Source organism: Canis lupus, chromosome 24 (genome assembly GCF_011100685.1).
Source record: "Canis lupus familiaris isolate Mischka breed German Shepherd chromosome 24, alternate assembly UU_Cfam_GSD_1.0, whole genome shotgun sequence".
NCBI lineage: Eukaryota > Metazoa > Chordata > Mammalia > Carnivora > Canidae > Canis > Canis lupus.
In genome coordinates this window covers 38,356,526-38,378,575 of record NC_049245.1, presented here as the reverse complement: position 1 = coordinate 38,378,575, position 22,050 = coordinate 38,356,526, and the positions used below count along the sequence as shown (strand labels likewise).

Here is a 22,050-nt window from a genome sequence, read left to right as displayed (position 1 = left end):
GGTCTAAGTACAATTTGGAAAACCCTATTCATTGCTGTGTCTCTTTGCTTCCAGGATATAAGCATGATAAGGGTAGAGACGCTGTCCTATTGATGGCTGCATCTCCAAGATCTGTAGCAGTGTCAGGTACCTGGAGGTGCTCAGCAAATATCTGGAATGAACGATGATCCCTAGCTTTGCACCAGTCCTCTAATGGAGCAGAGATGGCTCCACCTGAAGGATGCACATTCACTGTTCTTCCTAGCACGTGGAGAAGGATTTGAGTCACTTCCACGTGAGGTCAAGTTGTGGTTTTCTGGGAATCCTAGGAACTTTCCCACCTAATCTTCTGATCCAGAGATTCTCAACACTGCATACACTTTAGATTCATCTGAGGTCATTAAAAACAAAACAAAACAAAACAAAACAAAAAACAACAAAAAAACCCTTGAATGTTCTGGTTCCCTGGGGGTTGGATTGAAGCCTAGGCACAGGCATTTAAAAAGTGTTCCAGGTGATTCTGACATGTTGTTAGGGTTGAAGACCTCTGTTCTCATCTCCTTTACTGCCTCTGGGAGTCTTTCTTCTGACTTCAGCTAACTTGGTCCAAGACCCCTGGACGTGTTTTATGGGGTGGTGGTGGTGGTACTGGGTTCTTACACAGTGTTCCTCAAATGTACCTGTTCACAGCATTCAACTTGGGCACTTAAAAAAAAAAAATCACATCACTGAGCCTCTGCTCCAGACTTAAGGAATCAGAACCTCCAGGGAGAGGCCTGGGGGTCTGTGTATTTAACAAGTGTCCAGGTGGACTTGTTACCAGCCAACTTCTCCAACACACTGAACCCCTTCTGGCTTTAGCTTCCCTGTGGTTCCCCCACTGCCAGAACTCTTTTCCCCCAGATCAGTTAGGTTCATCCATCTGTCACCACCCTCCCGGAGAGGCGGTGACTGACCACCGCAGAGAATAAAGCCTCCCCAGCCAGTCCTTGCCCAGACCCCTGGTGGTTCCCTCCCGACACTGTTCCAAGATGACCTTTCTTCTCTTGTTCATCACCTCCACGCCTGCCCCTAGCCCCAACCTGAGCTTCCCGGGAGGGGCATCGGTGTCAGGTTCATGCTGGGGCCCTGGCGCCAGGCACGAGCTAGGTTGGCCAAGCTTGGTTGGCCGGAAGGGTCCAGATGTAAGGTAGGGGCTCGTGCTCTAGAGTACCTAGGATTCTTCCCCCCCCAGCCTCCCACCCCCAGGTCCTGGGAAACTGGGGAAACTGCTTTCAGGGGGTATACAGGTGACCCAACTGCAGGTGAAAAAAAGATCATGCCACAGCTGTGGGCACGCAGAGACACCCGGAGACACAGCGTGCAGGGGAAGGGAGTGGGTGCCCCCCCTTGCTCACCTCCCCGTAGAGAAGAGAAGAGGGAAAGGAAGGGGATCAGCTGATGACGAAGGGCAAATACTACCCCCCCCCGTCTGGGTCCCAGGCCCGCAGGCCCGCAGCCTCCCCCGCGGCCCCGGAGCGCCCGGCGGAGGGGACCCGGGGCGCGTGCTCCCGGGGTGGGGGGGGCGGCCTCCTTCCTCCCGGGCGCCTCCCCCCCCGCCCCCGCCCTCCCCGCGCCCCGGTCGCGGCCCCGCCCCGCCCCGCCGGCCCGGCCGGCCCGGCCCCGCCTCCCCGCGACGGGCTGCAGCAGGTGCCTCCGGAGCAGGAAGCCCGCCGCCGCCGCCGCCGCCGCTCAGCTCCGGGCGCGTCCAGGACCCGCTGCGCCCGCGCCGCCCCCGCGAGGACAGGCCCCGCCGCCCCCGCCGCCCCGCCCCCGCCCGGGCCCAGCAGGCCGCGCCCGCTCCCGCGCTCGCCCCCGGCCCCGGCCCCGCCGCCCTCCCGCCGCCCCGCGAGCATGGACGCCCCGGAGCGGCAGCCGGACCCCGACGGCGGGGGCGCCCCAGGTCACGAGCCCGGGGGCAGCCCCCAAGACGAGTTCGACTTCTCCATCCTCTTCGACTATGAGTATTTGAACCCCATCGAAGGTCGGTGGAGGCTCCTCCCGGCCGGGCCCCCCCGCTGCCAGCCCCGGAGCCGGGGCGGGGGCTTGGGCCTGCCGAGTGGGCACCGGGCGCCTCCTTGCTCCCGAGGTCTCACTTCCCGGGGTGGGGGGCTGGTGAGGGCGGGAGGGGCGCGTCTCCGCAGGTGAGAGGGAGGGCATGAGGCGTCTGGGACTGCTGCCACCCTTAGGGGGCGGTAAGCCCTCTCTTGCCCAGTAGGGCGTCAGCCCCAGTTACTGGTGACTTCTCCCCGAGGGTCACTGGGAGCAGAGCAAAAGGTGGCCCCGGCCTCAGCTGGGGCCTCAGCTGGCTCTGCCCGGCCGCAGGGTGCTCCGAGGGGGAAAGGAAGGGCTAGATTTGCCTCTGGAGGGAGGAGGTGAGGAGGCCAAAGCTGGTGGTAGGGAGGGAACGGAGGGGCCCAAAGGTTACCACGGAGCCCAAGTGTCAGGGCCCGTGGCACTGAGCCTCCCCTCTCCAGACAGCACCGCCTGTGAGCTGGGTTTGTCGCACACGCGGTGGCGAAACTCGTGAAGAGGTTGTTGTCTGTGTCTGATGCCGGAGCGTGGTTTGACCTCGCTGTTAGGAAGCCAGCCCATTTCTTCCCTGGGTTCTGCTGCTGCCTTTGTGAATCACCCCAAATGGATCAGTCTGAGCTTTGTTATGTGACCCCCTACCTCATGGTCGTAGTGGAATGTGGGGTTTTGGGGGGGAGAGGGGGAGGCTGGCCTGTGGATTCAGGAAGAAGCAGCCCATCTCTGCCCCAACGACCTGTCAGTGTCTGCCTTCAGGTGCCCTGGGTGGCTGGGGACTTCCCCAGGCCGGGCCATCACTTCACGTGGTTAACAGGAGCATTTGTCAGAAGGAGGAGGAGGAGGTCGCATGCCCAACTTCACTGTATTTTTCTGGTTAGCAGGTTGTCTTGGAAAAAACAACAACAACAAAAAAAACCCCGACCAGGCTTCCTGATTTTGACAGCCCAGCCCAGCCAATGCTTGTTGAAGCCTCAGGGGCAGGCCTGTTGGTAACTTCCAGATGCACTCGGGCTTGGCCGCATCCGGAACGCAGGAAGGGGTTGTGCCGGCTGGTTTGTGTAGGAGGCCTTTACACAGATATTTGGGGGTTTGGTACTTCCCAGAGATGCTGTGTATGGCAGGTGAATGAGAAGTTTTAACTTTCCTTCCCTGGCCATCTTCACAGGCCGGTTAGGTGAGGGGCTTGCTTTGGCTTGGTTGCCAAGTGAAGATGGGAATTAGTAAATTATTCTGTATTTTGGCTGGAGATGGAAATGATTAGCCAGCCTAAGAGACCAGTCTTCTCAAGTTGCAATCTGGAGGCCATCCTTCGCTTTGAAAAGATACAATTAAGAATCTGCAAACGATCCCTTTAAGGATCCTTTACCATCCGTGGTCTTTGTTTGTTAAGATTAAAGTCATGTTTTACAGAGAACTAATACTGACACCCCTCCCAGATTCACAATCAGCTAACTTTTTTCTTTTCTTTCTTTCTTTTTTTTTTTTTTTTTTTGCACAGGGGAGCTTTCCGGGGAAATACTTTCCAAGCCAAATCTGATGGGAGGTGCTTTTTATAGTTTTTCTTGGCAAGTGGTGCTTGGTGGCCGCCAGATGGGTGTCTAAATGGCCACAGTGAAAGCCCCGGAATCATTTAAAAAAAAAACAAAACCTTATTTTTTTGGAACAGTTTTAGGTTCACAGAAAAGTTGTAAAGACAGCATAGGGAGTTGCCATATACTGAGCACCCAGGTCCCTATTTTATTAACATTACATTATATTAGTATGGGTAGACTTACTATCATTCAGGAACCAGTATTGATGCATTATTATGAACTAGAGTCCATGCCGTCTTTGTATTTTATGAGCTTGCCAGTTTTGAGGAGCACTGGCTAGGTATACTGTAGAATGGGCCTCGGTTAGGGTCTTTCTGACATTTCCCTCATGGAAAGACTGGGGCTATAGGTTCTGGGGATGAAGAGCGTGCAGCTGAAGTGACAATGCCCATCACATCTTATCAAGGGTACCTATTATCAACTTGATCAATGTTGATATGGACCTTGATCCACTTGGCCAAGGAAGTGCTTGTCAGATTCCTCCCTTCCAAACTGGGCTCTTTGGAAAGAAGTTCCTATGTGCAGGCCCTCCGTCCCCCTTATGGGGTGGGGGAGTTTGTTGTGGAATCTATAAATGATGAGTCCTTGCTGGGAAGTAAGCAGCACAGAAACATTGTGGCTGAGGATGAGAAGGGGTGTTGTGAGCCTGGGGAGGTTAAACGAGCTCTTCCAGATGTGGTCTGGCCCTGCCTTACCCAGATGTTAGTGGGGTCACCTCTGCTTCTGCATGGTGGAGCTCCCCAAGGACTGGCACTAGTCTTTGGGTTGCTATTGGGCTCTGTCCCAGGTGACAGTGTTTTGGTGGTGCATGTGAGGGCTGCCCTTAACTCTGTGCGTGAGCTTGGCAAAAGTCAAGGAAGGAAAGGGCCCCCTAATGGGTCGGACAATTGTCAGAACTTGGTGATGGTCCTTAGAAATTTGGGGGAAGTTGGATGCTCATTTTATGGAAGTATAGCGTTGTAGCAGATGCTTCTTAAGTCATGCCATAACCCTCCAACCCTAGCAGGTGGGCACTATGGTCACCTCATTTTACAGAGGAGCCAGTGAGGCATGGAATGGTGAAGAAAGTTTCCCAGGAAAGTGGAGCCGGTTAAATGGCAGAGTTGAAACCTGAACCTGGCTGTCTTGCTCCAGAGCCTACATTCTTAACTACTGTGTGAGGGTTCACTATTCCCTTATCTGAGGAGAGAGATGTAAAGCAGTGTGTAAGGGGCCTGGCAGCCATGGCAAGACTGGAGTTTAAAACATTTACCAGCAGAGTGATCTTGGATGAGTCATTTAACCTCTCTGGACCTTGGTTTGCTTAGCTGTCAAATGGCTGAAATAATAGTACTTATCTTACACGGTTGTTGTTGAATGGCTTGACCTATTTATTTATCTAAGATTTATTTATTTATTTGAGAGAGAGACAGAGAGAGAGAGAGAGAGAGAGAGAGAAAGGGGTGGGTGGAGGGAGAGCGAACATTTTAAGCAGGCTCCATGCCCAGTGCAGAGCCCAACACAGGCCTCGATCTCACCACCCTGAGATGATCTGATCCAAAATCAAGAGTCGCTCGACCGACTGAGCCACCCAGGCACCTCTTATCTATTTAAATCAATACAGAGTGTGATTTGTTGCCAGCATTTTATTAAACCCTTGGCTTTGTTAATAGCCAGTTAATATGAGCCATTATTCATTTACTCATCCAGCTAACTATTGAGAATCTATTGTATTAGATCCTGGGGATACAATAGGGAATGAGACCCAGCCCCTGCCCTCACTGAGCTAAAGCCTTTAATGGTGCTTCTGTGGTTTCCTCTTGTCCAATGGTGTTGACTAATAATACCTCCAGCAGCCTGCTGTGTAATAGTGGACATAGTAGGCACCCTTGCCTTGTTTCTGACCCTGGCAGGAATACCTCCTGTGTCTGCTTTAGGATTGAAGTGGATGTATTTTATTATGTCAAGGAAGTACCTACTCATGACTGTTTTCTTGAGAGCTTTGATGAGAGTTGTATTATGTCATAGACTCCTTAGGATCTATGGAAAAATGATTTTACTCTTCTTAGATCTCTTTATATGCTGATTTATACTAATGGACTTCCGAATATTGAGAAACTCCTGGTTTAAACCCCACTTGGTCGCTTAAGGTGGTGGGGCTGGTGTCTGATAATATTTAAGATTCCTGTCAGCAGTATTCACGAGTGGTATTTGTGATGTCCTTTTTGGTATGCTATTAAGTTTGGATTTCTTTCCTTTTCTGTGCTCAGGAACAATGTATGTATTGTTGGGACTATCCCATTCCTAAAGCTGTGATAGAATTTCCCTGTGAAGCCATCCAGACCTGGTGCCTTTTTATGGGGTGGTTCTCTGATTGTTTTCTCTATTGTGTCTATGGGAATTGGCCTGCTTGCACTTTGTGTCTACTAGAGTCAATCTTGGTAAGCCATATCTTTCTAAGAAATCATCTATTTTATTTACCTCGGTTTTCAAATTTATTTGCTTAGAGGCATGAAAAGTAGACTCTTACTATACTTAGCTGTCTCCCTCAGTTGAAAAAAGTAACAGAAAGAACGGGGACGGAGCTGGAAGTCCCGACCAGTGCTACTGCTCATCGTGGAGAGGAGAGAGGTGTGTCGGTTGTCAGTGGAAAAGTTAGAACTTTAATTCCTTTGTGGGTGCTTGTGAATTCAATGAAATGGATTATTACTTCTCCCAATGTATAAAACACTGGGTGAGATGGATGGATACTGGGAATTCTGGTCACCTCCAGAAGTGCCACATCTCCTCTGGACTGTCAGGACTGACCCATTGGGAGTGATCATTTCTGGTAGACCTCAATGGGTCTGGTGTATCCCTCCCTTCAGTTCCTGGTAAGCTAATGCAAATGGCACCAGCATTGACCTTTCAGACTCCTGGTCATTTGCTTGTAGAGTCAATTCTGGTGGTCCTTAAGCTTTTTGGGTCATAGCCACTGAAAGCCACAGACCCCATATGCACACACAGTATAGGAGCATGTGTGCACTGCACATGTGCATAACTCTCGCACGCCCCATCTCCCCAACACATCCCCTTCTGCCCTCTGTGTGCCTTTTATACCATTTTCAGGTAGAGTCACAGACCCTGCTGGAGCCCATCCCCTCTTGTCACCTGCACTTCCACTTAGGAACACCTGCTCTCAACCCATTCACGGGGGACAATTAAAACCTCATTCTTTCAGCAAACATACACCGAATGCTGGTTTTGTGCCAGGCCCTGTGGGGGTGTAGAGACAATTAGATGTGGTCCTACCCTTGCCTGGCCCCCGGGCCACTGTGGGACACAGCCTGGTAAACAAAGAGGGACAAGTGAGGTGCTGGGATATGGTATCATGGGGTTTTTTTTTGGTGCTTGCTAAAAATAGAGTTCTACCCTAAGCCAGCAGGTTCGCTAAACACATGTGACATTCAGAGACGTTGCCGTCTGTGTCGAGTTAAGGACAGGTCTTATTAAGCCTGGTTTGTACAAATAGCGTCTCCAGGTGCAGCCGGAAAGGTGAAATGAGGGCTAGGGTTGAGCGGTGGCCTTGTCAGGGAGGCAAAGGAAATGGGGAGAAAGTTGCCCTAATCATTCTTTACTACTGAACAGATGTCATTCCACGCTTCCAGATTAAAGGCCCTCTGTTCTGGAGATGATTGGAAGCGAGGTTCTTAAAACCTTAGGGCAGTGTTATTTGGGTTGGTTCCAGAGGTGTCCTAATCCTGTAAGGTTGGTGGGGGGCGGGGGGGTAGCTGAATATATATGAAAAATGCAGTATTGTGGCCAGCGGTCCTCAGTCCTGGCTGCACATTAGAATCTTTTGGCTGCACTTGGGCCAAGTGAAGTCAGACTCTTTGGGGGTCCGTTACCTTCGCTGAGTCGTGCAGCGGCAAATGGCAGGGCAGGCCTTGAGCCCAGGTAGTTGGGGTCCTGAGTCCCTGCTGTCAGCACTGCAACTCAGCCAGAGTGTCACAAACTCCAGCTTTGAGGGGTCCCATGTCCTGGAGCCTGGGCTGTGTTCACCCCTCATATTTGATATTTCTAGAATCATCAACTTTATGTTTGCTGCTGTCCTAAGGGGGTTATGCTCCTACAGCAAAAATAAAAATGATAAAGGACAGGAAATCAGTGGGACTTGAGCTGTTTTTCTATTTCTTTCTGCATCCCAGTGGATGGTTATACATTCCTCCGGGCGCACATGATCCCCCAGCTCCAGTGGCTCAGCGGGTCAGAGCACCAGGTCTGAAATCAGAAAACCCTGGCTTGAAATTCTGGTTTAGATGCCTCCTACCTGCTTGACCTTGGCCAAGCAAAAGTCAGCATTAGCAAGCACACAATAAGTAATCGCCAAATGAATGGATGAAAAGTTGCATAATAATTCCTTATTAGCCGTATGCCTAAGGGCACAGGATTTTGCTTCTTTGGGCTTGTGTTTTCTCACCTGTGCAGCAGGGTTGAGCTCACCTGCTGGAGTGGAGGTGAGGCTACCTGGAGGCAGTGTGCTCGAAGCACACTCGAAGTGTGTGGTAGGCCTGTGCAGAGATTGGGTGGCCGTGGTGATGGGCTCCGGGATAGCCTCCAGCTCTCCTGACTTCCTGAGAGCATTGGCTCCTTGGAAGAGTGAGCCTTTACCTTGGATGAATTCTGAGCTTTAAAAGAAGACAGGCCAGGAATAAAGCAGATTCTGGTTCTTAGAGAGGAGCCCCTGGCTCCCTGGCTTGAGTGGGTGCTGTCTACCTTAATGCACTTACTGTGTAGACCCCGAAACCTCATCTGGCTCCTTGAACAGGCTCCAGAACAGGGTCCAGAACAGGGCTGGCTGCAAAAACTTTCTCCAATGTCCAGACTCCGGGGCGTGGAGGTTCCCCTGTGGCTGCCTCTCCTGGGGAGGCAGGGCTTCCCCAGGTAGCCTGCTCTGGCCCCATGGGACCTTTGAGCCAGGGCCAGGAAGGAGCAGCCCTGGAAAGTGCAGTGTGATGGATGCCTTGTGGCTTCCCCCCACGAAGGGACTTCCTCCTTCTTTCCTCCCCAGCACAGGAAGTAGCCACACACTCCGCAGAGCTCCAGCCAAACTTGGCTTCCCTCGGCTGGTGTGAGGTTTGTTTTTTCTGCTGATTGTTCAAACTGAGCTCAGGGAAGAAGGCAACGCTCTACCCTGGGGCTCTTCCTGGGATGGGTCAGGGGCTGTCTGCTTCCTTGCCTGGAGCAGCGCCCGATATGGGCTTCCCCAAAGCAAGAACAACTGCCTTTCACTTTTTCCTGAATTTTTATTACGAACTTTTCCCGGAAAATGGAAACATAGAGAAATGATATAATTAACATTCACGTTCCCATCACCCAGCTTCAGTTACCAGCATGAGGCCAATCTTTCATCCCTCCCCCGACTTGTTCTCTAACACTCCCACCCACAGTCATTTTGAATCAAATTCCGGATGACCTACTATTTTGTTAATAAACTAGAGTAGCCCGGAGCTCTCAAAGATAAGGACTGGAGAAAAATCAAATGCTTATTATCAAACCTAAAGCAGAACAATAATTACTTAATTTCACATGTCTAGTTGCCAGTTTCCTGTTTGTCACACAGGTATCTTTTTACAGTTAATTTGTTGGACTCAAGATCCAGAGAAGATCTTCACGTTGTATTTGGTTGATGTGACCACTGTGTCTCTTTGATTCTGCAGAAGTCCCCATCCATCTGTTTTCTTGCTACTTCTTTGCCGAAGACACAAGGCCACTTTTCCGGCTCCATTCTCCACGTACTGGATTTGGCCAGGGGCGTTCCTGGGGTGTCTTCGAACATGTTCCTCTGTCCTTTGCATTTCTTATAAACTAGCATTGAGATGGAAAGCCCCATGCCTCGGATTTTTAATGCCTCCCCCTCCCCCTCTTGGTGTGGGGGAGGGGATATATAGCCAAAGGCCCACTAAGGTACAAGCAGAGCCAGAAGATGGCTTTTCCTGAGTTGGCATCTGGGACCCTCCCCACCTCCTCATCTGAGTTTCGGGCAAAGCACATTTTCTCCACGGGGCCTGTTTGAGTTAAGATGCATTTCTAAAAGCCAGGCCTTCCCCTGTGAATTTTAATTGAGCCATGCCTGGGTGAGCTTTGTGAAGGGAAGAAAGTCGCCTGCAAAGCTCAGGATTTATAAAGGCCCTTATCAAAACAAACCTGCTTGGGCACGCCTGCACTAGGGGGGAGACGTTAAATGAGGAGGGGAAGACCTTGGTCTGCTGTGCCTGTAACAGTGACTCCGCAGACTACACACAGAAAGGGGCTGTTTACCTGTGTGACCCTCAGAGGCTGGGCTGCCGGTCTGAGATCCGCAGTGGGTGACATCACCTCTGAAAGGAGGAATGCCATGAAGGGCCGGGGCTGGCAGGGCCAGTGATGAGGTGTGCCCGCCCCTGGGAGCGTGGCACCGAAAAGAAAACTGCTGGGGGAAAGTGTAAATAAAGAACCTGTCAGTCAATCAGGGTATTAATTTTAAATCTCTGTCCCTAGCCAAGAGTCCAGGGGCCCCACTGTTTTCAAGGCATAAGTTTCCACTTGGATTTCAGGTTGGCTACGAGAAAGGTGGCCATCAGCGTGTCGGCAGTGCCAGGGGTTGTGAGACCCCATGGGTGCAGCCCCGAGGTGCCGGCGGGAAGGTGAGGGGTCTCTGCTGAGCTGGGGGGAAAGTGCGCGTCCACCCGTGGCCCCTCATGCAGGCCTTCAGCGGAGAGGTGGGTGAGCCCGCGGTGTCTGAGGGAGGGTTATCTGAAGTCTATTTCTGGTTAGTTCTGACCAGATCTTTCCTTCTCCTTTCGGTGAGGAAGCTGTCTGAACTGTGTTCTTTGTCACGCACCCCTTGACGAGCGTGGAGGGACGGGTCACTACGTCCAGTTCCGTCTCAAATGGCTGTCTTTGAAGAGAGAGGTCGTACAGCCTGGCGACCTTGGATACATAAATTATGGTGTCATCATATGGCGGGGGATGCTACGTGGTGATAAGAAAGAAATTGTGGCTGCACATAACGTGGGTGAATCTCAGAACCTTGAGTGAAAGACGAATCCTGTCAACCCCATAGGATTTTATTTATGTGACGTTCAAGGGCAGGGAAACCGAGTCTCTGGTGGGAGAAGTCAGGCCTGGTGAGGGTTACTGGCTGGGGGGCCTCCCCCAGGGAAGCCTGGGGCAGAAAGGAAATGTTCTGTATCTTGGACGGTGGGTAACCAGATACGTACAGGTGTAAAAGGCATGAGAGACGTACGTTTCACATTTGTGCGTTTTATGGCACTTAAATGATGAGGTCTCAGTTCGAACCCCGGCTCTGCCCCTCATTGTTTTGTGACTTTGGGAGGATCTTTGCACCCTTATGCCTCAGTTTCTCTATGTGTAACACAAGGGACTTGAGAGCACCTGCCTTCCGGGGGGTTGTGAGCTGCAGGGAGAGAAGTAGTACGCGTGAAAGCTTGGGACACGGTGGCTATGAAAGCAGGCCGGGGCCCTTGGGACGCCTAAACCAGCAAGAGGTGGCTCTTTCCACCCCGATTTGAGGATGGAGATGAGGCCTCCAGTCTGCCGATGCCTGGGCCGTCCTGCCTCCATCCAAAAGCTGACCTTGAGGCCTGCGGGTCGCCGATTCCATGCGCTTCTCTGCCGCTCTCCGAAAGGAGGACGTGTCCACCTCTGGGCGCGTGTGGGTTTGCACACAGACATGCCAGCAGCCGGTCTGTGAGGCTGATTGTTTGCAAATCATCCTGGGTCTTGTGTCCCAGGCGCCTGGCCTCGTGGCAGGCCGCCTGGGGAGCGGGACCGAGCCTTCCTTTCTGTCCTGTCTGGCGAAGGCAGACAGCTGTCTTCGCTGGGACAAGGTCAGCAAAGAGCACGGCGTTCAAGGTGGCTTTTTCCAGTGGTTCCACATGGACGAGACGGGACGGTAAACTGCTTTTCTTCCCTTTCTGGCACTTCTGGACCTGAGTTATCTGGATGGAATTTCTCACCTTTCGTGCCCTGCGTCTGTCTATGTCATCTCCTTGGGACGAGTGTGACGACCTGATTCTCCGTCATGATTCACACACATGGGTCATGGATGAGGAATCCAGCTGCTGTTCTGTGTGTGCGCGGCGGGGGCCTGGGGGGGCCTCCGGTGGGGGGTCCCCGGGCTGGCCTTGGGGAAGGTTTGCCGAGCGCTGGACTTACTGCCCCAGGGCCACGTGTCGCTTTTCAGAGACGGGCTTGGCTGGAGGTGGTGCCGGCCACCGGCCACAATGCCTCCGCCTTCCTGCTCCGTGGGTGACTCCTCGCAGCCCCCCGCACACGGGAGGTTAGGGGAGTAGCCGGGTGGTGGGAGGCAGGGCTCGTTACCTCCCCCTTCTCTCCCTTCTCTCCCTTCTCCCCTTCCTCCCCTTCCCTCCGGCTCCGCTCCCTGGTGCCAGGTTGTGGCATCCCGAGTGCTGCCCCGGCAACAGACTGTGATGACTCAAGCCCAGGGCCTGTGACTCGCACCACCTTGGGGCGTGGGCTCATCACGCAGTGGGTCCCTCCGCGCAGACAGGGACGGCGGCCCGCAGCCCCCTGGCCGTGACCTGGCTCCCTTCCTCCGAGCCATCCAGGCCTGAAAGCCCCGCTTCTTCCTGTGTCCGCCCCGCCCCCGGACGGCAGACCCCGTGGTGGTTCCCTCGCCGGGTTTCTATTTGGGTCATTCTATTCTGCTTCCTGAAAGTTCCACCCGCCCGGAGTTCTAGGCGGAGAAGATGTCCTCTTGCTGTTCCTTTTTTTCTTTTTTCTTTTTTTTTCTTTTTTCAAAAGCGATCTGTTGGCTGGCAGGTTGGCACTGCACGCCCGCCTCGGGCTTGGCCGTGTGTCCCCGAGGGTGAGCAACAGGCCCGCCAGAGGCTCCAGGAGGAGAGGTGCTGGCAGGGACCAACGTGTGGCCTGAGTGTGATGTTAAAATAAATCGTTGACTCAACCCTGGGGCAAATGTGAATATTTCAGAAGAAAGGAATCCGTGTCGTTGGTTGTCAGTTGCCTCCTGAAGGAACCCCCAGAGCAGCTCCAATTCTTGGGGTACTCCTGGTCCCAGTGTCGGGGTTAAGGTGTCGTCAGCCCAAATGTAGCCCCTTTCATGAACAGCAGGCTAGAGTAATGGATAGGAGGTGGGGGAGCCAGACTGCCACTTAGAAGCAGTGTGACCTTGGGAAAATTCGTCACCCTCTCTGAGCCATATTTTCCCCATTGGTAAAATGAGGAAACCGTATCTCCAGCCTCATAGGGTTCTTGTGGGACAAACATTAAATGTGTACCCAGGGGTTCTTGGTCTACAGTGGTACAGACATGTTAGCTGTCATCATTTTTGTTAAGGCGAGTAGCTTACTGAGTCACTAACACCTTAGTAAGATTTAGTTGATCAGCTCCCAGATGGCCCAGGGGATGGGCATAAAAGCATAAAATGGAAGGGTATTGGAAGCCTTCTTTGCCTATTCCACATATTTTTTGAATGCTAGCAGAAAAAGATTTCTCAAAGTGCTGACGAATCCATCTTATTTTTATAAAACACTCTTCCCTTTTTCTTTTAAGTAGATGCTATGCTGAATATGGGGCTTGAACTCAGGACCCCGGGATCAGGAGTCACATGCTCCCCTGATGGAGCCAGCCAGGCCTCTTGCCCTTCTTCTTTCTTTTAATGCTATTGGAGGCATTAGGGGCCGGTGTGTGTCCTGCTGGCAAGTTGTTATAAAATATAGCAGTGTGAGCTGAGAAAGGGGAGAATTTTCATTTCTAAAGTCACTTTCCATAATAATACCATCACACCAAGAGATCCCATTTATTGGGTGCTCAGTCCACGTGTTTCAGGCTTCATGTGGGTTAGGTGAACTCTCAGGTTGGTACCATCATTGACCTCATCACCGTGAGGACTTGGGGGGTGCCCCGGTCACACGGGCGAGGGGCGAGGTGGTGCAGCTGGGGTCCCCTCACTCTGTGCTAGGTGAGACCCGGATCTCTGTGCAGGCACCCCGCTGATGTGGGGCCAGAGCGGTTCCCCCAGAAATCTTGTCCCACAGTCCCCTACAGTGGCCTGAGGCACCTGCACCCCCCCAGGCACGGCCCCGGATGCTGGGGTGAGCCTCTGGGAAGCTGAGGAAGGGGAGAGTGCAGGGAATCAGGCCTTCCAGTGTCTGCTCCAGACACTGCTCCATGCTTCACCTGCTGGGGCCGACAGGGAGCAGATGTCTCCTCTCTGAAGCTTTTTGGGTTCAGAGCCTGACTTGAGTGAATGCTTCCAGCAGCCTTTTGGGCCTCTTGGTATGTGGCAGGCCATGCATACCAGGGTTGTATAGCACAGAGCAGGGATTCTCGCCTGGGCTGGGGGGTGGGCTCTTCTGCTTGGCAGGAGAAATTCGGCAATACTTGGAGACAGTTTGGGTTGTTACAACTGGGAGAAGGGTGGGGATTTTACTGGCATCTAGTAGGTAGAGGCCACGGGTGATAACCCCTCCCCCGCACAAAAGAATTAGCCTAGGCCCCAATTGCTGCTGGTTCTGAGGTTGAAAATCCCTGGCCTGGTGCTTGATGGTGCTCTCAGGTCTGTCTGGGTTCGGGCGGTGGGACCTTGGGCAGGTTAATTCACCTCCTTGTGTCTCAGTTTCCTTATCTGTGACAGGGGGATGCACAGGGCTTACCTCATAGGTGGTTATGGGGATAGAATAGTTCACATGTAACGTGCTTCCCACAGTCCCTGGCATGTAGGTTCTCAATAAATGTTAGCTGCTTTCATGTTGCTAACATGTTTCAGTCAATTTCATTATTGACTTATGATCCCTGTCTGCCCCTAAGACCTTAATTGATAGACTTATTACATGATTCCGTAGGTTCTGGGAACACAAAAGAAGAGCTTCTTTTTTTTTTTTTTTAAGATTTTATTTATTTATTCAAGAGAGACAGAGAGAGGCAGAGACATAGGCAGAAGGAGAAGCAGGCTCCATGCAGGGAGCCTGACGTGGGACTCGATCCCTGGTCTCTAGGATCATGACCTGAGCTGGAGGCAGACGCTCAACTGATGAGCCTCCTAGGTGTCCCAGAAGAAGAGTTTCCTGATCCAGACTAGGGAATCCAGGAGGGCCTTCAGGAGGTGGCCTAAGTGTAATCTTGATGAAGGAATAATGGCTGGCCAGGAGGAGTGAGGCTAGGAGATTTGGAAGATTTGGAGGCTAGGAGTTCTAGGTAAGGGGAACAGCATATGCAAAGACATGGAGGCATAGAGGACTTAGAACAGCAACCTCTGAATCTGCTGTCGTGGCTTTTACCTTCTTCTTCTCTCTGAGTATGGATGCATCGAGGGTGGGCTAGGTATCTCTCACAGCACATCTCATCACAGATGAGATGATTTTATGTAGGTCCACTGATGAGTACGTTGCGTGTAATGAGTGCCATTTTACTGCAGCGCTACTTTGCTTGGAACGAGCCCAAGGTTAGGTCTCCGTTAGGTGCTACTGTGTCTTTAACACCTTCCTTTCTAGCACTTGCCATTCCCTACCCCCACCTCCAGCCTTAAAAAAGGTAGGCTTACTGGGGTTGTGGAAATGTTCTACATCTTTATTGTGGTTGTGGTTACAAGGGTGTATAACATTTGGCAAAACTCATCAAACTCTACATAGTCAAAATTGGTATATATAAGTTCTACTTCAATAAAAAGAGAGCATTCAGGGCAGAAAAAGGGTGGACCTCAGACTAGAGCCTTTGGAAGGCGACAGTGTCTTGAATCGAATTTAGTGACTCTTATTTTTATTGTGTTTTTTACCCTACCTTCTATTTACGGAGGTGACACAGATTTTCCATTAGCAGCAGTGGTATAAAGTTTCCTTTTAAAATAAAAAAAAAATTAAAGTACTAGGTCAGTGAATTTAAATAGAAATATTAAGTAAGTAAATAATATTTACTGGTGATACACAGATATTGCAAAGATCGCGCAAGTTGTAAAAGGAGCGAGATTTTGGAAAAAATTTGGAAACCCTTCTGAAAATCTGGTGGTTCTGAGATGAAACTCACTTGGCCCAGTTGCCTTGTGGGCATGGCTGTGGCCCCCAGGGGCTGGCTGCGAGGGGGGCAGTTGTATAAGGGGAGAGAGAGAGAGAGAGAGAGAGCAAGCGAGCGAGCAGAGAATCCTCGTTGCTTAAAGAAATGTGTTCACGATGAGCTGTGCGTCTGGGATATTTACTGTCAAACACCCAGAGGGCCGAGAATGGAATGATGATAAATTACCGTCACATTCCCTGCTTGCTGTGCAACTTTCAGAATCTTGAGAGGAAAAAGAAAACGGAAAAACTCTGCTGCTTGGATTAATTAAAACCAGTGTAAATGCTTTGGATGCTTTTGCTCAGCAAAACCGGCCTTTCTGTTTTGCACTGCTTGCCAGCCAGTGCGAGTGATGTGTGTTTTCATGGCCGGGTTTCTGTGCCGGTTCCCATCAGGCCCGAGGGGGTGTGTCTGATGAGATGTGATGCCGTTCATCTGATAAAGGCCGGAATTTTTGCTAAGAGACTTTTTGTGGTCAGTTGTGCTGGTTCACGGGGCATTGGATGATCAGAACGTTGTTGGACATGGATTTGATGCTGATCTCTTGCTAGATTAAAAATGTGCCCTCTGTTACCTGCCGGGAAGGCGTGTGTGTGCGTGCATGTGTGTGTGTGTGTTTGTACACATAGATACGAGTTGTTGGGGATTGTCTCTTCCTAAGAACGCGAGACCTTACAGACCCCAGCTAGAAAAAATCAAAGGATTTTACAGCCAGAAGTGACCGAAGAGACCGATCTGGTTTAGTGCCGTCCTGTTATAAATGGGAAGGTGAGACATAGAGCCAGTGGAGGACTTTCTCAAGGTCACACCGCTCGTTGGTGGCAGAGTAGGACCAGGTCTCAATTTCCTGCTTCTTAAACCAGGGTGTCATTACTGTATATCCTGTTATGTCACCAGCACGCCCCATCACCTTTAAAATAAAAACATGTTTCTTTTGGGAATTGTATTTCTTTTCTCAAGGTCATACAGGAATCAATCTCCTTTCTGCCATGCTTGATTACTTAGTTTCCCAGCAGCTGTGTGTGTACCTGTGTACACATTGTTTTATCCTCTGCTTTTATACTGTGCATGCTTTTCTCCTCTGACACTGTATCTTGTGGTCATTCCGTTTTAATGCAGAAAGAATTTCTCTAACCCTTTATCTAGTTGTGTTGTATCCCATTGTATGAACAAACCAGAATTCAACCCATCCCCAGTTGATGGACATTAGGTTGCTTCCAGTCTTTTGAGGTTACAAACAGGAGAGCATTAACTAATCTTATGCACACTTCACTTTGCATATATGAGGGTTTGTCTGCAGGATAAATTTCTAAGGCAATACTGTTTGGTTGGAATTTTGGTAGATATTACCAAATTACCCTCTCGAGGTTGTATCTTTCTACTTTTTGGTTTGGATGTTAGCATCTTTGAGGAGCAGTTTAAATGTTTCACATACTTTTGTGAACTCACTTTTAAAAAATTCATTCACCCAACTAGCACATATCTTTGAGCCAGGAGCGGGGGTATGGAGCAGAATGGAGAAGCATGAGTGGGCTCTGATCTTGCCAAGGAGACCAGAACGCCTTCCCCAGCACATGTCACTTGAGCTGTAAGGAATGAGTGGCTTTTGTAATGTAGAGAAGAAGAGGCCTGGGAATGGTGGGAGAGGAGCCGTTGTGGCAGAGGGAACAGCAAGTGCTAAGGTCCTGAGGCAGAAAGGAGGTAGATGCTTTCTAAGAACAAAAACAGTTTGGTTGGAGTCAAGGGAGAGATGTAGGAGAATAGAGAGAGGTGCGGCTGGAGGTGGCAGGCAGGGTTTGGCCAGGTTGGCCTAGATGAGGTTGGTTATCTTTACACTAAGAGCTGTGGGAAGCCATTTCTGGGCCCTCTCCTAGGTAGAGGCATCATCTGGATCCCATGAGATCAGCTCAGCTAAACCAGGCAGCATGTACTCCAGGATGTTCCAGAAAGGGCCCCAGGAGGTTGAGGATCACCTATATAGCCACCTTGGCTCCCCAAGGCAAGGGCCAGCCACACACCTCTAGGAAGAAGTCTCATTTCTGGCTGGATGGACCTTGGGCATGAGGTCCATCTATTGTTTGCTCAGCCACTCAGCAAATGTTTATGGACCGCCTGTGCTAGGTGCCTGGCAAACAATGCTGAACCTCAGTAGGTATGGTTCCAACACCAGCATAGCATAGTCTGGTGCATGGGTTGCAAACTTCTAGAAAGGGCCAGATAATACACGTTTTAGGTTTTCTGGGCCACAGAGCATCTGTTGTAATTATCATCTCTGCTACTGTAGTGCAAAAACAAGCCATAGACTGTATGTAAACAAGCAGGTACATGGGTGCATTCCAATAAAACTTTATTTACAAACACAGTCTGTGGGCCGGATTTGACATAGGAGCTGCAGTTTGCCTGCCCCTGATCCATCAGGATGAGAGTCCCTAAACAGATAATACCAGATGTGGTGTGAACTGGTAGCAGGTGTTAACAGGGAAACAATGGCAGGGGAAAAGGGCGGAGAGTGACACGGGTGGGGATAGAGCTGATCTTTCTGATGGGCCATTCTAAGGAGGTGTTGACTGAGCAGACACATGAAGAAATTAAGGGAAACGGCCATGCGAAGATCTGAGGGGGTAGAGTTTCCAGAGGAATGATAGCACTCGAGAACTTCAAGGCGGGAGCTACTTGAACATAATAAAGGGGTTAGCGCAGCTGTTGCTGAAATCAGGTGGGGAAAGAGTGAGGAGGTACAAGGGGCGAGATGGGCCAGGGCTCTATCACGGGTGTGAAGGACTTTAGAACACATCTGGGGAAGCTTTTAAAGTTTTGCAGATGGGCGTTTCAAGAGGCTACTGCATGGCAAACAGACCAGAGGGGCGAGGGTAGAAGGGGGGAGCCCAGAGAGGAGGTGACTTTGGTCCAGGTGAGAGAGGTTGGCCACTGGCTTAGGGCAGGGTTTCGTGGTGGAGAGGGAGACTTGCATGCTTGGGGCTTAGGTTTTGACAGTAGGGTGGTTAGGATTCGCTCTGGATTGGATGTAAGGTGGGGGAGAGAGAGGAGTCAGGCAGAGCCAAGCCCCGACAGGGAGAGTGGAGGCGCCTCTGCTGAGTGGGGGAGCTTGATGAGAGTCAGGGGGGCTGGGAAAGAACAGCTCTTTCCCTCACTAAATCCACTCTCCAGGTGGGTCCTTTCAAGGTGGCAGCAGAAGCTGGAGACAGAAGGCCGCTCCTAAAGAAAAATTAGGTCCTCTGGGCACCCACTGTTCTCAATAGTTCGGGAGACTATAGAGCCAGGGCTCTGCCTTTGGAGGGCCCGGGGGCTTGTCTGTGGGATTTCTCAAACTGTGAATTTTGTGTCTTTGGGTGAATCTCTTCCCCACGCCAGGCCCCAGCTTCCTCATCTGTAAAATGGCACAAGATGAGACGGGACTCAGGAGTCCTCGTTCTAAACTAAGCCGCTATTTACACTTGAGCGTGCAGGGCTTGGATTTGGACCCAGAGCTCTTTGGACTGCAGAGCTGGTGCAATCTCCCTCTGCAGGATGATGAGATGAGCCTAGGTGGTGGTGGTGGTGGTGGTGGGGATTTGTATTGTGGTCATGACCCACGGGGAGGGGGGGATGGGTAGGAAATCTGTTGAATGAGTTAATGACCAGCATTCAAACCAAATCACCCCAGACAAGAGGAAAGATAAGAGTGTATTGTATGTAGCAGGGTAAGTATTGTTTTGTGAAGCTTTTGTTTCAGTCTCCGGTAAATGGGGTGTAAATGGGGTGTGAACGGAGTTGTGAAAGAGAACGCATTTCTTCCGAGGGTTCCACCGAACCCAAAGTTTGGAAGCCACGGGCCCAGCGCGTCCTGCATGGCTTGGATGAGCTGTGCTCTGTGCATCTGCACTAAAGTCTTTCCGCTTTGGTCTCTGTCTTCAAGGAATCTGGGATGAAGTGGCCCACCCCCCACCCCGCCTTTCCTCTGGCGAGGGAAGGGGGCTCCAGCTTGGGGTTTGGCGTGGTGGGGATTATAAAAAAACAGAAACAAGAAAAAACAGGAGACAAAACCCAGCCTGTGATTGCTCTGCATGGGAGTTCTGTTTTAGAGGCTTAAAAAGACCCCTCCTTCCCCCCTTCTCTTTCCAGAAGAACCGAATGCACATAAGGTCGCCAGCCCACCCTCCGGACTCGCATACCCCGATGATGTCCTGGACTATGGCCTCAAGCCATACAGCCCCCTCCCCAGTCTCCCTGGCGAACCCCCCGGCCGATTCGGAGAGCCGGATAGGGTAGGGCCGCAGAACTTTCTGAGCGCGGCCAAGCCAGCGGGGCCCTCGGGCCTGAGCCCTCGGATCGAGATCACTCCATCTCACGAACTGATGCAGGCAGGGGGCCCCCTCCGCGGGAGAGACACTGGCCTGCTGGGGGAGCAGCCGGCCCTGGCCGGCGTGGCCGGCAGCCCGCGGTTCACCCTGCCCGTGCCCGGCTTCGAGGGCTACCGCGAGCCGCTTTGCTTGAGCCCCGCTAGCAGCGGCTCCTCTGCCAGCTTCATTTCCGACACCTTCTCCCCCTACACCTCGCCCTGCGTCTCGCCCAATAACGGCGGGCCCGACGACCTGTGTCCCCAGTTTCAAAACATCCCTGCTCATTATTCCCCCAGAACCTCGCCAATAATGTCACCTCGAACCAGCCTCGCTGAGGACAGCTGCCTGGGCCGCCACTCGCCCGTGCCCCGTCCGGCCTCCCGCTCCTCGTCGCCTGGTGCCAAGCGGAGGCACTCGTGTGCCGGGGCCTTGGCCGCCCCGCTGCCCGGAGCCTCGCCCCAGCGCTCCCGGAGCCCCTCGCCGCAGCCCCGGGACGACGGCGCCCCGGCCGGCTACCCCCCCGCGGCCGGCTCTGCCGTCCTCATGGACGCCCTGAACAGCCTCGCCGCCGACTCGCCCTGCGGCATCCCCCCCAAGATGTGGAAGACGAGCCCCGACCCGTCGCCCGTGTCTGCCGCCCCGCCCAAGGCCGGCCTGCCCCGCCACATCTACCCGGCCGTGGAGTTCCTGGGGCCCTGCGAGCAGGAGGAGGGCAGGAGCTCGGCCCCCGAGTCCATCCTGCTCGTGCCGCCCACCTGGCCCAAGCAGCTGGTGCCAGCTATTCCCATCTGCAGGTGAGCGCGCTCGGGACGCGGTATGGGCCTCGGTTTACCTTCAGGGCGCGTTTTCCGGGTGGGGGTCGGGTAGGGGGGGGCATGGGGCGTAGAGTCCCCTGGACAGGATTTACACCCTGGCCCTCCGCTTACTGGCTGCGAGACCTTGGCAAGGAAGTTAGCTCCTCCGAGCTGTGGTTTCCCCGTCGGGACGAGGAGGTCAAGTGTGCCGAACTCACCAGGTGGTGGTCGTGAGGATGCTCAGGGGCACCCGGCCGATTCATTCTTTCACGGGACAGGTGTTTATCAAACACCTCCCATGTGCCCGGCAGGCGCTGATTGATACAGGTGTTGGGGAGCCAGTGGTGAACAGAACGGGCACACATGTCTGTCTGCGGGGAGCTGACATTCTGGGAAGCACAGAGCAAGCCTTCATGTGGGGAGTTTGCTGGGCCTCTTCTAAGAGGCCTTGATGTTGGTTGGTGTCTGCTGTGTGCCTCAGTACTGCCATCAGTGCCCTGGAGGTCCTAAAAAAAAAAAAAAAAGCAAGTGTGAACTGTAATCCTCAAGGAGCTTAAAATAGTGGTAAGCTGAAGAGATGCATACAGGTGGCAGCGTGTAGGCTTTGGGGTCTGTCGGGACTGGATTTGAGTCCTGGTTCTGTCCCTCACTGGCTGTGTGATCATGGGCATTTCTGGTGCTGTGCCCAGGGCAGGCATGGCTAATCACTCAGGACCCCCCTTCCTCATTGAGCACCTTGGCTCATTACCCTGTGAGAGGAGAATGATAATAGTCCTCTCCTCAGCATGGTGGTTTTTGTTTTGTTTTTGCAAGGATGAGGCAAGAGGATGGATATCAAATTCTTGGCATGCAGCCTGAGCAAAGTAAGAGTACAAAGGAGGGGCAGTCATTATAGAGGAATCCTCTTATTATGGGGGAAGCATTTAGGAGTTTTCTCATCCTTGAGCCTTATCCTAGGAGATTGAGCTCCCAATGGTTGTCAAAGGAACGACATGACAGTGATAGTCTCCAGTGCTAAGGATGCTTGCTGTGTGCCAGGCATGATTCTAAGTGTTCTGTATGTATTATTTCATTCTTTTTTAAAAAAAGATTTTATTTGCTTATTTATTAATGAGAGTCAGAGAGAGAGAGAGAGAGAGAGAATGAGAGGCACAGAGACACAGGCAGAGGGAGAAGCAGGCTCTGTGCAGGGAGCCTGACATGGGACTCAATCCTGGGTCTCCA

The 22,050-nt window shown here is 52.1% G+C and overlaps 1 protein-coding gene across 4 annotated transcripts in view; it reads left to right on the top strand.

The window, feature by feature from the left end:
• The first annotated feature begins 1,859 nt into the window (after nt 1-1,859).
• NFATC2 (nuclear factor of activated T cells 2) overlaps nt 1,860-22,050 on the top strand; it is a 145,230-nt gene continuing 125,039 nt past the window's right edge. For all 4 annotated transcript variants that reach the window (XM_038572610.1, XM_038572607.1, XM_038572609.1 and 1 more), the window contains exons 1-2: nt 1,860-2,002; nt 19,815-20,826. In XM_038572610.1, coding sequence (XP_038428538.1) covers nt 1,873-2,002; nt 19,815-20,826 — 1,142 coding nt within the window. In that variant the 5' untranslated portion in view covers nt 1,860-1,872. The remainder of the gene's footprint in view (nt 2,003-19,814; nt 20,827-22,050) is intronic.